Source organism: Poecilia mexicana, unplaced genomic scaffold (assembly GCF_051168715.1).
Source record: "Poecilia mexicana isolate PSO_F unplaced genomic scaffold, ASM5116871v1 scaffold_10, whole genome shotgun sequence".
Lineage (NCBI taxonomy): Eukaryota > Metazoa > Chordata > Actinopteri > Cyprinodontiformes > Poeciliidae > Poecilia > Poecilia mexicana.
In genome coordinates this window covers 6,893,102-6,911,271 of record NW_028263379.1, presented here as the reverse complement: position 1 = coordinate 6,911,271, position 18,170 = coordinate 6,893,102, and the positions used below count along the sequence as shown (strand labels likewise).

The 18,170-nt window shown below is 37.7% G+C and overlaps 1 protein-coding gene across 2 annotated transcripts in view; it reads right to left on the bottom strand.

The window, feature by feature from the left end:
• ldb2a (LIM domain binding 2a) overlaps positions 1-14,646 on the bottom strand; it is a 96,147-nt gene extending 81,501 nt beyond the window's left edge. For both annotated transcript variants that reach the window (XM_015013184.2, XM_015013185.2), the window contains exon 1: positions 14,398-14,646. In XM_015013184.2, the coding sequence (XP_014868670.1) occupies positions 14,398-14,529 (132 nt within the window). In that variant the 5' untranslated portion in view covers positions 14,530-14,646. The remainder of the gene's footprint in view (positions 1-14,397) is intronic.
• Positions 14,647-18,170: the final 3,524 nt, after the last annotated feature.

Genomic DNA, 18,170 nt, shown 5'->3' with positions numbered 1-18,170 from the left:
TTAGATTTTTTCAGCTTCATCTGAACACATGAATCAAACAAGATCAATAGTGAGCATAACTCCACTGGATTAAAAATTAGTCTGATGTTCTACTACTGAGAGGCTAATTGTTGACATCACTCAAAACCCACATTTACAGTGCCAGTGTGTCCAGATGAATTTGTTTCACAAAGATAAAATAGGAAATAATTCTGGAGTCACAGCTTGCTCTAGTTTGTCAGAAGGTAATTAATTCTGTTTAGAGTCAACTCTTCTGCTGGTAAAGTGTTTAAATAAAAAAATATCCTAAAACTTTAGCAACACACAACATACACAATTAGCCAGCCCTCTTGGAAAGTTGAAGACCAGCTGCTGTACAACACTCGCAGTGACACATCACTGATGCAGATACTGAGCCACAGGTGCAACTTTTCAGCAAAGATTTAATCGAGAAGGGTGCAGTATCCATAACAATATCTGTAATGATGAAATAAATTTACAGTCTATAGTCTGTCTCCATCCTTGGTCAGAATTATGAAGCTCAGCTCATTTACATGGAAAACTCCATTAGACTCAAACAGCTGATCAGCAAAATGATGAAACAGCCAGAAAGCAGCACGAAGCAGAGCCTGGCTGCTGGTGAAACCTCCCTCGAGTAAAACTTCCCTCTCTATATTTGCTGCTTCCACTGGTAAAAATATGCAGCTGGAGTTGCACAGCTTTTTATGAGCCAAGCTGCATGCAACAATAAAACCCGGTGTCATACCACTCTGCATACACCTTCTGGATTGCTAATTGTTCGACTTACGGAAATGAAGATAAACCCTTGATTAGTTAACAAAGCTGATTAGGGAGACTAAGATTAGGAGGATACAAACAATTTTATTTGGTCTTTTGTTTCTCTATCTTGTGTACACACACATTTACTATGAAAACCCTTCCACTGGGATTAGGAGTCTATCTCATAATTTTACACCTGTAACATTGACCAGAGCATCAGTTTTGCAATAGTACCTTAAGCATTTTGATGTAATCATTTAAACAAAGATAAACAACTGTAGCCTCAAATGTCTCTTACTGTCACTGTGGACTTGTCCAATTTATAATTTATTATTAAATATAATGGATGAAGATTTTATTGACTAACAGAGATTTCCGATTTTCTTTAAGGTTTGAGCAGCCAACTTTAATTTTTCACTTTTTAATTTTTGATGGACTATAAGGCATCCAAATTATTCTTCAATGTGTTTTATTTCAAATAAATTTAACAAACGTTTACCGTAAAAAAAAAAAAAAAAAAAAAAAAAAATATATATATATATATATATATATATATATATATATATATATATTAGGGATGTGCCGATCAGGTTTTTTCCTGCCGATACCGATACCGATCACCCATGAGGGCCGATATACCGATACCGATCACCGATACCGATCACATAATTATTATTATTATTATTTTTTTTTATCATAAACACTACTGGTTACATTATGTGGAAAAAGGAACCATGAATTCACCTTAATTTAGACAAAAACTTGTTTTTAATAACTTTTTTCAAGAAGAAAACTAAACAAAACAGGCATTGTGCGAATTGTACTGCTATTGATATACTATCTTTAACAGACTGATAACATATGAAGGCTCTGAAGAGGCTAAAAAACGCAAAGAGCCAAAATAAAACCTCTCAACATTGCCAAGAAGTTCAAGTATAAAACTTAACATTCAAAGGCAAAAACAGGTTCCATTACAATAAACAATCCAGAGTTACTGAATGAAAACTTCCTGATAGCATGGCGGCTAGCTGATTACTGCTAGCTCTGATTGACTGTTTCTGACTGAGCAGAGTAATTATGCAGAACAGGGAGGAGATCGATTATTTTTTTTAGAGATTATCTGTCTCATGTTAGGACAGTGAAAGTTTTAAAACGTATGTAAAATGTATTTTTTAAGTTAGATGCTGCAGCTTTAAGCAGAGGTTTGGTGAGAGTCACTACCAGGTGGAGCAGAAGCGAAGCTCCGTCTGTGAAATATTACTACCTGTAGCATAGCAGCGGTTCAACAGCGAGAGCAGAACCAGCGTCTTACATCGCAGCTCGAAGACTTAAATAATTTTCCAGGTTATTTGTTTAGCTTTCTGACCGTCATGCTAATCCGGGTGAGTGTTTGTAGCTGTGCGCTGCACTGTTTTTATGCCATATTAGCTTCGTTGTGTTGATGCATTTTGACGTGCTTCAATTTTCCACCGCAAAACGCAAACTTCCCCATTCACTCAGTGCGTTATAGTTACACATCGCTTAGGATTTGTTGCTGCGAGTTTGCGCAGAGTGAAGGAAAGAGGAGACCAGCTGCACAGGCAGGCTGGGAAATGAGATGATCGGTATCGGCAACAAGAGCCAATGATCGCCGATCACCGATCATGCACTTTTTCACGAAAATCGGCCCGATTATGATCGGTGACCGATCGATCGGCACATATATTATATATATATATATATATATATATATATATATATATATATATATATATATATATATATATATATATATATATAGGAAGTAAATTTTAAAAGCAACATAAAACGACAAGAATTTCCAGATTTTTTCATTAAACATGTTTCACAAAACTCAAAACATGGGGAATTAAAAACATTTAGTTTGTTGGGGGGTTTTGTCATTAGGCCAAAAAAGTAGGAGAACTTGAATAACTAATTTCCCACAGTTCAAGCTTTCACTGTGCCACTCAAATATTCGCCAAACAATATGAGCACAAACTGTTTCAGATCCAAGATTACAACCTGTGACCTCTTAGTTTCAGGACAGAGTTGTCAACCATTGCGAACAGAGAACACAACAGGACATAGACTGACTGCAGGCACGTCTGTCTTCTCTGTTATCTGAGGGGCAGAGCGGCCTGGAAGGAACCATGGGAAAGAGCCAGGAAAAAGGTGGGTCCATTGTCCGAGCATCCTGCTGGATGTGACTGACGCTTCTGATTTCACCGGAGCTCTTTTCTTTTTTTATACATTTTCATGAGTTTCTGGGAACATCCTTTTCCAACATCGTACATGCAATGGGACACTGCCAAGAAGCACCATTTTGATATATTTTCACATAAGGAAAGAAATCATAAAATCTGTAAGGGTATGCTATTTTTGACACTAAAGCAAAAATATCAATTTAAGAGTATTTTATCTGGAAGGCCATATATTTCTACATTGCACATTTGACAATCCAAATATTTAAAGGAGTACCACACAGAATGATCACTGTAATGTACACAAACATGTCCGATTTGATCAACTACAAAAACTACTTTCCTCCTTCCAAGGTCACTTCAGAATGTCCTTATCAGGCTTTTTAGATCGAGTCAAAATAACCTCTAATTCCCGTAGGAGGCTTCTGAGAATCTAATTAAAAAAAAAGCTTTGACAACTGGCATGTTATTCTACAAGAGGTTTGTCAGAAAATGTCAAATTTTTGTTTTCTAAGAAAATTAGAATTTCGGAAAGGTTTGGAATAGTCTACAATAAGTCATAGTTTTAAGTACTGGTTTGTGAGCTAAACTGTGAATGTAAATCTCTTTGGATTCAATAGAATTAGTCATATGTTGTCTCCTTTGAATATGAAAAAAGCTCCAGTCAACATTTATCGCTAATCAACGTAGCGATAGATGTTTTTGTTTGCAACAAACAGTTTGCTATTTTTGTGTAAAGATGTTGTTGTTTTTCCTCTGTGCACTGAACTGGTGCAGGGTCATTTAGTAACTTTCTTCATCCAGATCCAATTTCAAAGTGAGGACCCACCAAGACGTTCAATGACCTGTAGCAGAACTGACAGTTGCTAATCTCTGAGTGACCTCCAGGCAGACAAAACTGCTGTTGGAGCAGAAAAGTCAATATTCCTTCCAGCTAAATAAGAGATGAAGGTGACGAAGAGTTAGTAAGTAAGTCAACCACCAGATCTGACCAAGTAAGATGTTCTTTTAGTTTGACCCCTTGTGGTTCTGGTGTTGAAAGCTATCAGACCAGGGGTGAGTCAAAGTCAGGCTGAAAATCTGTATCTGCATCCATCTCCGTAGAACTGCCATGAACTTTTTCCTAAACTTTTCCTAAACTTTTCCTTTTAGGCTATAGTAGCAGTTGTAAAGTTAGCGTTAGCATCAATTATACTTTTGATTTTTGTGCTTCTACTTAAAAGTAAACAGGTCTTTGGTTTGTGTGAGGGATTTACCTCCTCCCTAACAGGAGCTGTTTTTTGTGTACTTTATATATTCTTATTTATTTGGGTAACTGTATTGTGTTTGGGGAGGTAATTTGATTTATTTACTTGTTTTAATCATCTCTTCTCTTTGAGGTCACCGGGTCATGTGTTGCCATGGAAGCGCGCCCATGAGCAGTGCTGACAAGAACCTGGTGTTTTCAATCAGCCTCATTGGGAAAATCCATTGTCTGAGAGGAAGGAGAGGTGTATTTTTGATTTTGTTTGGATCCAGATTGGTTTTTTTGTTTCTAGTTTTGTTTGAGTTAATTGTAACTGTGTAGACATTTTTTAGGAATAGTTTAGTATGAATGTTTGTTCTTTCTTTCTAGAAATGTGAATGTCTTCACCCCTCTAATTAGTCCTGGTGGAAGCCAATCCCTTAAAAGCCAGGTGGCTCAGATGAGAGGGAGATTCTCCCTCTTCTTGTTTTGACTGACATGATCTGCTGTAAACTGAACTGAAGTGTGTGAAGCTGAAGATAAAAGAAAAAATATTGAGAGCTCTAAAACTGCTGGTTCCAGTCTGGTTTCTTTTTGATCGCAAACTAACAGTTTGATTAATGTTTACTTCTTCTTTTATTGATTAATGATTATAACCAAGATATGATATCCCTTGTGAAGCTTCTGCCCCCGTGACCCGACCCCGGATGAAGCGGAAGAAAATGGATGGATGGATGGACCATGATATGTAAAGACAGTTTGAGTATCCCTGAACTAATTAATATATAAACATGCCCTCACTTTTTTTTTCCAATGTGTGACTAAGTAAAAAAAAAAGTTGATGGAATAATAAAAATCATTCAGTTAATGGCAAGCCTGTTTAGATTGTAATTTACAAACATAGTTGTCCAACTTTTATGAAGAAAGCAACAGCATATTTAATAAGTACATGTCACATTGGTGTTACATTCACTGTATTTTAGAAAAGAAAGAAAATCAGGTTTTACTCTTATTTAACACTTTTATACATTATTCATTCTTAGTCCAAATCTTTAATACCCATTTTGTATATTAGGTCACATATTGTTTCAATTACCTATATTTATCTCTAAGCAGTAATTTTATATAATATAAAGGGAGAGCTTTAAGATCCAATAGAAAGTCAAGTAGTAGCTACAAGCTGTGTGTGTCTTAGTTGCTGGTTACATTTTTGTAAAATTAATAGATTAATTACATTTTTGTATGTCAGTGACTGATCATGAGTGTTTAAACTATTTTCTAATGTGTTCCATAGAAGAATAAGACAAGATAGAAAACTTACTGTAAGACGGTAAATTGAATTTTATGTATTTCTGTCTCTATTCAGAGATTTCACACCAAAAAATGGCTTTCTAAGAAAAAAAGCAATAAACAGGCATGAGGTATTCAGCTCTGACACCAGCTTTCTGTGGATAAGGTTACTTTGTCCCTTCAAAATGATCAGTCTGCCTGCTCACCTTTTAGCACTATTATTCTTTAATTTAGCGAGGCGGATGTTGCCAGGGACTTAACGAAGAGACGCAGGATTAATGCGATTCAGTCCTTTCAGTGACTGGCCAAATTATGAAAATGCAAAATGTCTTTGTTTTTAATGTGAGAGCACTGAGCGACGTTTCACAAGCCCACAAAGGCAGACGGCTGCTCTTTGTCAATAAGCCTTGAATCATAAAAATGGAGCATATTAGAGATTCAGCTGATAGAGGAATAAATAAAAATAATGCTGTCATAATAATGCGAAGTAAACACGACATTTTTGACATATCGAGACTGTGTCACTTTTTCTTTGTTTAATGTGTAGGAGGGAAAATCGGTGCAGAGTAATGTGACATATTTTTTATACAGTTAAAATAATCAATAAACGGATCACTGAGTGATTAAAATCAGGACTGACCAACGTTCATCAGTTGAACAAGAATCATCAACTCTAAGGAATGTCTGAATCTTAATTAAATTAAATTAAAATAAAAAAAATCATCCTAAAAGAATCACAAGATGGTCCAATCCTAAGAAAAAACAAGAGTGCAAACTGCCAGAGACCATGAAGCCTTGTATTGTGACTCAATCCAGTCTCCTTTGACGGCTGATTTTCTTTTGCCTCTAGACTTGTGTTTTAAAAGCAAATTTCTGTATGATGTAAGCATGTCTTCCCAGGTGTCAGGTTTACATCATTGCATACTGGAGCTGTAGCCAGTAATATCAGAGCTACTGCAGTTTTTTTGACTGGACGCCAATTGTGAACTTCCCAGCTAGACAAGAACCAGATGTTCTTGGGTGGGTGCTATAAAGCTTTTATTTCCAGTACAACGGTGATATCAGACTCAATACATGTCAGTTTTCATATGACCTACAGACAGTAAAGGCCTCCATTAAGGCCACAATGTACAGAATGTCTTAGGAAGGCAGATTCTCAAACATAAACCTCTGGCTGTGTTCTTGGTGGCTCATCTTTAATCCCTCCATGTGAACCTAACAGCACACTGCCAACTTGACCTCTACACCATAAGCCTATTCATGTCAATCTGACACTTCGCGCTGATGGGAACAGATCCACTTTGCTCCTGACAGGAACAAGGGATTTTACCATAATGAACACTCCAGTTCCCCCAGTTCCACAGAGAAGCCAATGAGTCAGGTCTGCAGGCCCATTTAAATAATGAGAATGAGACTAACTATGTGCAATAGACACAAGAATCCAATAAAAGGCCTGCCAATCATTGTTACTGATCGCATGTCTATCTGCTGAGAAGGAGTGTGACCATTAGACCCACTGTCAGCAGCAGCAGCGAAGCCTCTGAATGCAGCCTGCCGGGTATTATTGCAGCGGCTCCATTAAAATGCTTTTGTTTTCCTCCTGTTTCTCCCTCTGTGTTGTAGTTTTACTTACAGTGTTATTCTGCGTCTCCGCTCTCTGCTGCTGAATATTAATGTCCTCTATGCTAATGGCCCTGCACCAGCTGAGGTCGACCAAGCTCCTCCTCTGAATGTTAATCCGCCTTTGTACATTTGCATATGCTTAAGTGTCGAATTCCCCCACAAATCAGCGTGGCTCCCTCCAAACGCAGGAGGTCTGTGCCCTCCGCGCGACAGCACCGAAACAATGTGGTCACACCGTATGCATGGCATCAAACCCACATCACAGCCTGTTTAGATTGCCAGGTCAGCGCAGGTTCACATTCACTAAAATGAAGGTAATTGGATAGCAGTTGGTCTGGCACAGAAATACAGCCAGCCAGGTAATAAGTATGAATGGAGTAGGTAATAAGGTTGGGATAGAAACAGACCCTGAGTAATCACAGGACCAGGGTCTGCTTTAGTGGCAGCAGAGGTTTCAGTTCAAAGGTGAGCTCTGATCCCAGACAAACATGCGATCAGCTGCACTGTTGGCTTTTATTAGGTCATATTTCCATGAAACTACGGGCAGGTGCAAAGGTTGTTACTGAAAACAAAACACACCAAAAAAATATTATCTGCGTACTGAGGAAAGTTTCCCTAAAATGCAGGAGTCCAACTGACAAACCCAACAGAGCATGTCACGTTAATTTACTAGGATAAATTATTCTCCTTCAGTGGTGGAGAGAGTTATTTTATCAGATAACAGAAATATTGAATCATTTTAATACCCAGGTTATTATTTCTTCTTGTTTGTCCTAACAAAAGCAAAAAAGATTAAAATAAAGATAGAACTACTGCTACAAATAAGCTCTTCAACAAACTCAAGAAAACCCAAAATGTTTCCTCTTGTTAGCTTAGTCTGCACATAAACCTGGCTGTGGAAATGTTATAAGAATATTCAGATTACAAACATACTTAAATGTAAATCTGCTCTTTTCTGGTTGCAGTGAAAAGGCGGTGTAAAAATGTTAATGAATAATTAGTCCAATTTTTTTCCTGATCCTAATCCTGATTTAGGTTTATGCTCTAGAAGAAGCCCCCAGTGAGATCATGCAAATAAATTCACATCAGCCATTATTAGATAAAACAACCTAAACAAGTAGTAGAAAAAACAGGCCGATGATTAAAGAGTTCAAAGAAATATTTTGTTGACCTTTAAGATTACCATCACACTGTTTATTGAGACATGTATGCTGGAGTATCATAGAATACATTTTAGATGGATCAAAAATATTTAAGGCTCACTTGGCCATCTGAAAGTTCAATTCTCTAAGTGCAATAAAAAAAGAAGTGCATCCTGCCATTAGTTGGAGCCATTTCAAGCAACCTGCATGTTGAGGTAAGTGAACATTCATTAGCACAGACTGAGACTATGCATAGAAAGTATGAGGATTAATGCTAAACTGCAGTAGCAAGATTTACAAGATTTGTACCTTTCTCAAACTTAGGAATGTTCTGGAGGTTTTCAAAATGTTTATAGAGAGGTTGCAAGGATCAGAATTCCTAAAAGACACCACACTAAAATCCTTTGTGTTCTTACTATCATTAATGTAACTGAGTATAAAGATTTGCTATGTAAAAGGCCTAACATTCTGTTGAACAAGATTCAACAGCAGCCCTCAAACCATTGTGGTTTTATTGCAAAGACTCAAAGGACTTCAAGTTCAAGTTCAATTTTTTCTTCTTAATGAAACTGTTAATCTATTTCTTAGGTTTGAACTTTAACAGTCAGTTTTTTCAGATATGAATGAGTCAGAATATTAAATTGTGCGACGTTTTGTTTGGCTTCTATTAAAACAAAACTGACCTGAATGTTAGCTGCACCTTTACGCCATAGATTTGAGCTCCTTGGCTTTAGTTGATTAATATATTAAATACATGAATGAATAGCTACTTGTTTGTTTCGTAATGCATTCAATTTAATACCCGAAATACAGAGTTGAGCACTGCAGGGTGACTGCAGCTTATCCCCACTATCATGGGGACAGAAGCGAGGTACAGGCTGCAGGTCCATTTAGAGAACCAACATGGAGACAAACAGCCTCATAAGGTCAATTTAGAAACAACAGTTAACCAAAAGTGTGTGTTTCTGGAATGTGGAAAGAAATGTGTCCTCAAATAAAACCCACACATGCAGAGGAGAACATGCAAACTCCACGAAGAAATGCTTCAGTCGATGTTCGAATCAAAGCCCATATTCATCCAAATCAGCAGCACTAACAAGCACAGAATGAAGGGAATTGCAATAAAAACAACTACCCTTATAATCCATTATTATTTTATTTTTTGAACAAACTCCAAGAATTTTGGCTGTAGTTTCTAAGCAGACTATCAGAAACAGAAAACCAGAAATATTGTTGACCAGTTAACATAAAACTGACTGTAAGTAACAGAAGGATAGATTATATGTGCAATCATTAGCTCTGGCTCTGCTCTACATTTTATATCTCTCCACCCACATGCATATCAAGTTAAATAAAGACACATTTTTGTTGTAAGATTAAGAAACAAACCTCACTGATGTGAATGTATGTACAGTCAAATGTAAATGTCAGAACAAATAAAGAAGCTCTAATGCATTTCTCATGTCAGACAAGCAAATGTGTGTGTTTCTGCTTTAACAACTGCCATTATTCAGTACTACAATAATCTATTTTGATATTTTGCTATAGGTGAGTGTGCTCCAACTATTGTTTGCCTGCATCAGTAGCAGAATAATTCATAGATCCACCTATGCACATGACAACTGAGAGAATTTCAAAAAGCAGGATTAACAACACACAACTCTGAGCACTTTTCCAGAAGGCGGTGCCAAACTGCAATGTAGTAAGAGAACCGATTAAAAACCGACTCATCAACAGCAGAAGCAGTAGTCCCGAGTCATTTTAGCCTCAGCAGGTTGCCAAGTGCAGTTTGAGCTTTTTGTTGCAGCCAGTAATTCCACTTCTTTCACTACATTAAGCATCTGTTTGTAAGGTTAACATTTTTGACTGGACCATTAAAATATAGCAACCAGCACAAGTAAATTGAATACTAAAATTAAACATCATTTTCACTTAGTAAACCTGCTTTTTTCTGAAAAACGCTGTCGCATGCACTCCTACAGTGCCTCTTACAAGTATTCCTACACTTTAAACCCAATACAGTCACAAACTTCAATGTGTTTTTCATTTTAAAACTTTCACTGAAAAGTGAGGCATGCACATGTATCCAATTCTCTTGAGTCGGTATTTTGCAGAACCATCTTTCCCCAAGTCTTTATAAATACTGCCTCTACCTCTATTTGAACATACAGAGACTTATAATTTTTTTTGCACTGTATTTCAAGATTAAATAGAGAGCACCACTGAAATAAAATTTCAAGTGTTGGGAAAGATTCTCAAATAGAATTAAATGGAGGCTGTGTCAACCTTTCTATTTGGTTGTTTGCTTAGCAAAGTGCTTCTGCATGAAGATGAACATCTGTCCACATCTGTCCACATCTGTCCACATCTGTCCTTTGAGTTTTCCAGGTTTTCTTTCTTGATTGTCCTGTTTTAAGTTCTATCAACTCTAAACAAATTTCCAGTCCCTACTGAAGGAAAACGTCCCCAAAGCATTATGTACCCACCAGAAAGTGTCACTTTTGGGGGATTTGTTTTCCAAATGCTAAAAAGTAATAGTTTTCCATCAGAAATAGAGTTTTGCATGTAGCCCAAAAGGTAAAACTCTGGTCTCATCTTAACTTCTCACAAATGTTTTTCTTGTTCTCTTTTTGACTTGTTACAAACTGCAAATGAAACTTCTATTAACCTCATTTATTAATAACTTACTGCAATCCAGTATGCAGGTGGTAGAATATGTATTCTACCACCTGAGCTGTGGACCTCTGTAGCTCACCCAGAGTCATCTTCAACCATTTGACCCCTCTTGTTAACATTCTTCCTGCCCAATCTGCTGGATTGGGGGGATTTGCCATGTCTTTGTGGGTTTCCAGTTGTGCCATACTTTTTCCATGGATTGAATAAAGCTCTGCAACATGTTCAAAGTTTGGGATCTTGCTTTTGAACCAATCTCTGCTTTAAACTTCAACAACTTTCTCCTTCACGTTTGTTCATCGATATTCTCCAACAAACATCTGAGTGTGTCACAGAACAGCTGGATTTTGATTGGGATTAAATTATACCCCGTATTTGAAATTACTTCTGAAGGCAAATTGTTGCACTGGATTTTATTTAGGGGGTTTCATAGTAAATGGGGATGAATAGAAACCAAGCTTTTTACATTTATACTTTGTAATATATTTAGTAAATAATTTGTCCTTTTCCTTATACAGTTATTAAACTGTGATGATCTATTACATAAAATCCAAATAAAACTCACTGAAGTTTGTGACTGTAATGTGATAAAATGTGAAGAGGTTTCAGGGTAGTAATAATTTTTGCAAAGCTTAAAGAAAGGAGATCTAAAATGATCTCCTCTCGTAATGACATATGACATCTACTAGGAATCGTCCCAGTTTTTAAAATCTAGTTAAATGCTGGAGATTTCCATTATGGTCTGCAGCAGTGATTTGTTTAGTTCGTGCCACATAAATCTGCTTGAGTTTCAGTTATTTAAGTTTTATTGCAGCTTATTCACACAAAAAAGACCAAAGATCCCAGAAGTCAAAATAGTATAATGCACACTAAATTATTTTGAAATGAAACAAAAATGAATTCAGCTTATGTAGCAGATAAATATTAAATTCATGTGCCAGCAGAATAAGAAGCAAAAGAAACAATGAATACATTTTTAGCTGATTAGTTTAATTATGTCAGAGAATAACAGAACAGCAATTTAATCCCAGCAGTAGTGTCTATAACCTTAGAGATATCTTTTGCAGATTTCTCTCCAAAGACCCCAGTTGCTTGTTTGACCCTCATACTTCTCTACTCACATGATCTAGTTTATTAATGTGAACTGTCTTTTAAAGTTCAGTGATGAGAAGCGGCAGACTGACTTCTCATGCACGGTCCGGTCCAGCAGCTAACCACATAAATGGCTGCAGCTTCATGTGGAAAGTATGACATGTATCCCCACAACGTCTTAGTTGAGATACAGGACACAAATATAGAATCTCTATGAAGTTAAGGATTTTTTTCTTCACTAAATGAAGCAGTTTTAGGTAAAATTGTGGCTTGGGTTTTGCTTTCATGAGCATAATTATGATATAATTATGTTAAAAGCCTGAACCCCGCTATATGGCACATCTGGATTCAAACAAAACTCAAGGCTTTTATTTCTCTCCTATAGGACACAATTTTCAGTAGTCAAACAATATCCACGAAGCACATGATGTATATCCTGACTACTGAAGGAAGAAAGAAAAAGACAAAGAGGAGGCTGAAAATGCAACTCAAGCCAATAGCAACAAAAAATGAAATAGATAAATATATTTGCAGGTGAAAGTATTGGTTTAAATGGTAGTGCACCTAGACCTGCGCAAACGTCTGGAAACGTGTGCCTACATGTCCATGCGTCTCAGATTGTGTGCGTGGTGATTGCACTTGGTTTCTGGGTATGTGTGCTACAGGAGTTGAGGTCCACTGGGGCTCTGCATGAATAATGCATCAGACTGAGGCTGCTGCTGCTGCTGCTGCATCTCAGCAACATTGCCTTGGTCGGTCTGCTTAAAGTTGCAAGTTCCTCCTCTGGAAAGTCAGCATCATTCTGTAAGAGACTGCAGTAACTCAACTGGAGCCCGAATTTAGACAAAAATAACTGCAGGAAGCACAATTCAGTTTCAAGCATTTTATTAAAAAAACTGATTTAAAGTATCAAATATGTAAAATTTTAATTTGAATGCAACATATTAAAAGCTGAAACAATATGCTGATTATTTAGTTTATCATAGAGCTACATTACATTGCAAAAACCTGATAATGACTTGTTATTGCTGAATGGCAATATTAATAAGCCATCAACACAAATATTCCTTATTATTTTCTTTCTTTAACATCTCCACAATATCCCCACCACTTGTCTTGAGCTTTAGGAAAATGTCAAGATCTATATGAGCTGTTCACCTGGGGAGACTGAAAGTCATCCAAATTGCCAAATATTTAAATGGTAATCAGAAATTGAAAGCATAGCAAGTGAAATATGCAGTGACGGAGTATTCGAGGTATATTTTTGTTTTATTTTACACCGTATGAGAAGAATATGTTGCCTTTGGCATCTTAGAATTGCTATGTTTACAAATTTCCACATTTTTGTACAAGCAGAAGTTAGGACATAGAATTAAATTTTAATATTTTTATGGTGAAATCTTGAAACATGAAGAAGAGGAAATTCAATGAAATTTAAAAATGTGGGATCATTTAAAACTAAGATTTTTATTGATTCTTGCTTAAGATGTCCATCTCTTTTAAACTTGACATGTCAGATGAACTTTTTATCTGCAGATTCACACATGTGTGATGACGGAACAGCTGCCGGAGACAGATGCTCTCCATGCAGCTCACAATGGGATCACCAAAGGTTCAGGCTGGATGACACTGAACGCCACACACGCTTAGCGCCCAACGACTTGAAGCATCAGGAGACTGACACGAAATTAATTCGTCCCCATGTGCAATCATAAATCTGCAATCAGGACCACTTTCATTGAGGAAGTTTGGCTTAAACGGGTTGAACGGTGGATTTGCGCTTTAGCAGAAACTCTTCCATGAACTTTTCCAACGGTTTATGGAAATATTTTAAAGCCAGGCAATATGTAAATGTATGCAAATTAAATAGGTTACATGAGGTGATAGATCTACTTTGCCTCAGTCACTGCAGCCTAGTCGGATAGTTTTTTTCGACTTCTTTATTTTAAATCCCACTCTTCAGTTTCCTCTAAGCGCACCCCCTTTTAAAACCTGTGTCTTCCATTAAAACTGTCAAATCCTGATTTCACTGGAGTTTCCCGCTTACGGTGGATCACAGGTGACACTTGTACAACGCAGTTTAGCACTTTAAATTGCCACATGTAAGCCTCTCCTGCACTACTCATTTTATTTTGTCACTAAAAATCGTACCTATACGTCCCAAGATTAAAATAAGTGTTGCGTGTTTGCAGCGTGGACTTCACACGTTGCTGTTTACTTTCACCTCAGGAATGTTTGGCACTTTGGCATCCGTATCTCCTGAATGACGGACCGTCACAGCTTATCTCCCTCTCCAAACCCTACTCTTCCCTCCCTCCCTTCCGTGGACCTTCCCAACTCTCCCTCTTCCAGTGTCCCATTTTTGTGAGACGGCCACGTCCGGCGGACTCACCTCTGTGCGCGTCTGCAGCCGCTTGTTCATCTCGTAGATCCGATACTCGGGCTGGACCATGTAGGGCGAGTGTCTTCTGTAGAAAGGTCCGAACGGAGAGGAGTAGAACGGGTCGTGGGTTGGGTTGGACATGGTGGCTCCTGGCGAGGCGCAAGGCGCGATTTCAACATCCAGCGGGCACAGCAGCGCACATGGGAGTGCGATGCTCTCCGACAAGCCCCAGTTGGAAGCAGCCGCTATCGAGGCTGAGCTGCACTCTGCAAGTTGGCCTGCCTAGTTCCCTGCTATAGCGTGGTGCCGGAGGAGGGAGGGAGGAAAGCGAGGGGGAGGAGGTGGGGGGAGCGGCGGAGTTGGGTGGGGTGGGGGGCTTGAATTGAAGGGGGGAGGAGGGAAGCCAGTTTCCTGTTCCCTCAAGACCTACTCTCAGTTTTGCACTCTTGCAAAGTTCAGTGTGGTGTGTTGCACGCGTCTCTCTCTTTGTGTGTTTTCATGTTTGTTATTGTTCAAATTTCACATGTTGGATCGAGAGTAAAAAAACAAGAATGTGCCCACATTTAACTCCTATTAATATTTTCATCATATCACATGTGAGGGTGCAAACACAGACATGAAGCCACGGCCAGATTTAGGAGGACGGGGCACCCTGGGTTGGGACCAATATGGTGCCCCTATTTTCTTTTGCAATTACAAAATAACAGTGGTTAGAACCTCTTTAGAAAAAACATTTATCTGTAAGAAGTTTAATTTTAGAAATGCAATAAAAAAAAGAGGATTTTGTTGTGTGTTTAGTAAAGGATCCAAGTTCAGAGATTGTGGCAGAACTGAAGAGTTTTTCTAATAATGAATAGAAAAGGAAACTTAGAGGGGAATCATGGGTCATGTAGAGTAATGGAAGAATCCAGCAATGAACAATGAAATCCACTCAGTGTGAGGCAGTGGTGGAAAATGACAAAGGAATCAGATGAACTAATCAGGGGAGTGGAGGAATAGCTGTGGCACAATGCAGGCTGGGAAACAGAGGGAAAGAGACTAATTAACACAAAGGAGCTGAATTAAGAGTCACATAAACTACAACTAAAGGTGAACAGACTAACAAGGACCTAAGACAACTGAATCCAACTGAACTAGTAATCTAAAAACAAAAATAGATTTAGAAGACTCCCTTTTAGTAATAATGAATAAAGAAATTAGCAGAATATGACAAGATCTATATCACATAAACTACAAAGGAAAATAGTTTGTATGTTCTTTATATTGGGTTTTTAAAGTAGACAAAAAAACAAGCATAAACCTTTTAAAAAAATAAAAATAAAGCTGCACTTATTGTATTTATTCAAAAATAGAGATCACAATTTGTTATCTTGTTATCATAGTTAATTTCTGTAAAGAAACCCAACATATAAAGAACTATCTTCATAAATACATTGAATATGTGCAATCACTGCATGTAAAAAAGAAAAATAGAGTTTTGGTGTAAGCATCCGTTCCTTCATTAGCGAGCTGCTGTTGTCGCTTTATCACAGTTTGATGAGTACTAGCTGCTACTTCTTCATTTTTCTCTGGAGCTCCTATATAAATGACTCTTTCCAGACATCTTTGATGTTTTTCTCCTAAAAAATGTGTGGTTTAATGAAGTATATAATTTTTATTTGTGTCTTTGCAATTTTTATATACGTATTTTGCTAAATTAAAAACAGTAAAATGCACATCTTACAGCTTTCAGTTGTCCTACTAAAGACAAACAGGTTTCTATATATTTCCTACTTTAACTTCAACAGCAGAGCAGCAATACTGTCCTTTTCTCTCAGTGGGCTCACAACATTTATGCTGCATGGAGCATAGCGACACACTAAGTGACTACTGGAGAATGGAAAGTAAAACCATACGTACACCAATCAGGCATACTTTAGCACATATGCAATGAACTACAATACTCTCTGAATCTTTCTATCAGAACCATCAGCCAGAAACATTCACTTTTCAGAAATTTGAGATACAGTCACTTCTGTTAGATTGGACCACACTTCCTACCTCTGAGCATCAAGGAGCCTTAACCTTGTCCACTTGTTACTGTTCTTGCTTTTCACCACTTTTGATACTGACCACTGGAGACCTTAAAAGAATTGCACTTTTGGAGATTTGTCTAACCATCACAATTTGGTCCATGTCTCAAACTGGCTCAGTTAACCATTTTTTTCTGCTTCTACTAAATAAATATTAAGGACTGAATTAATTTTGCTGTCATACATCCCCCCCTCTAACAAGTGTCACAGGTCGGTGGTGTATCATTATCCCTGATTGGAGTAAGTGATATTTGTCAGATAAAAGATAAAAAGACTCCCACAACGTGAGGTAAGATAAAGCTCTGGATGAAGCTCAAAAAGAACAATGTGTGGGTTGACAGAAAAACAAGTCAAAGCAGTAAAAAAATCTTCCTGAAGATTTATTGTCTCCTGACATGTTGATGTCCTTTTTTATGGCGCAGGCAGTCTGACACAAGTACAACCTTTGTTGAGTAATTTTCAGAGGAATCCCTTTGTGTTCTTGTGGCATCTTCTTCCCAAGTTGATACCATGGTCAAATGAAAAGTCTTAGTGGTGGAGGGGAGAAATACAAAGCTGTCTGTAAAATAATCTTCCAACCACTTCTTTCCGGGTTCTCCACATCTCCCTCCATCTCATCCTATCCTTTGTCTCTGACTTTACTACTCTAACTCTGATCATCCTTTACTACATCAGTGAATCTCCTCCCTGGTGTTCTTCTTCTTCTCCCCTCTGGGGTCTCCATATTCCTGATCCTTTGTTATGTTAAAGTTAGCTTGCATGGTCCAATTCAGACAGAATTAAGACTGTTGTAATGTCAAAACTGACCAGTGCTGGATGGTTTTTGCAGAGAAGGTATTCTGGTGCACAGTGGGCTGTCCATTATATGTGATAGAGTGTGAGAGTTCCTTTTTAAGAGCATTCACAAGACTTATTGTCATAGCGACCAAGTATGTCTTAAATGGAGCACAGAAGACTCAAATGGGCATCAGTTGCAGCAAATCCATAACATTTTATTGATATTGTGCCCCACCCAAACTCTCACTAAAACCAAAAATGATCAATGTACACTCACTGCTTTCTCACCATGCAGCAACCATCAATCCACTCTTCTCATGTAAAAGACATTTTATCCGCACGCTGGCCCCCAGCACATTGCAAACTGCTGAAGTAAAACTCAGAGCTCAGTGAGGAGGGATGGACAGGTCCAAATCGATCCAAGAGACCAAAAAGAAGTTGTGGGTTTTTCAAACTGCAGCCCGTCTGCAACATGCATCAGAAAACATCTTACTGTATTCATCAATGAGCAGAAGGAGGAAGAGTGATCAGCAACTAGAAGAAGAGCATTAGACAGCAATGTGAAAGAGCAATGCGTGTCTGTGTGTGGTTGGAGCAGTCATAGTGAAACTCATCGAGTTCTAGGAGTGACTGTTCAGTTCCAGGAAATTCAATTCTAGGAAAACTTATTTGGATTTTTCCTTTTGTGATCCTCACACTTTGAAACAATTTAGAGTAAGATAAGGGAACTTTCACTTCTAATTTCATGCAAAAAAAATGTCAACACTGAGTAAATGCAAAGACCTAATACAGTTTAAGGTTGTTTTATGCATTTCTTATCTGTTGTGTTATTTAGTTTTTTATTTCTATTTTTATTATTGTGGTTTAACACCAATCTGTTGGTGGGAGTAGAGATGGAAATTAGCCACTTGGCTATAATCTCATGTATTAGTC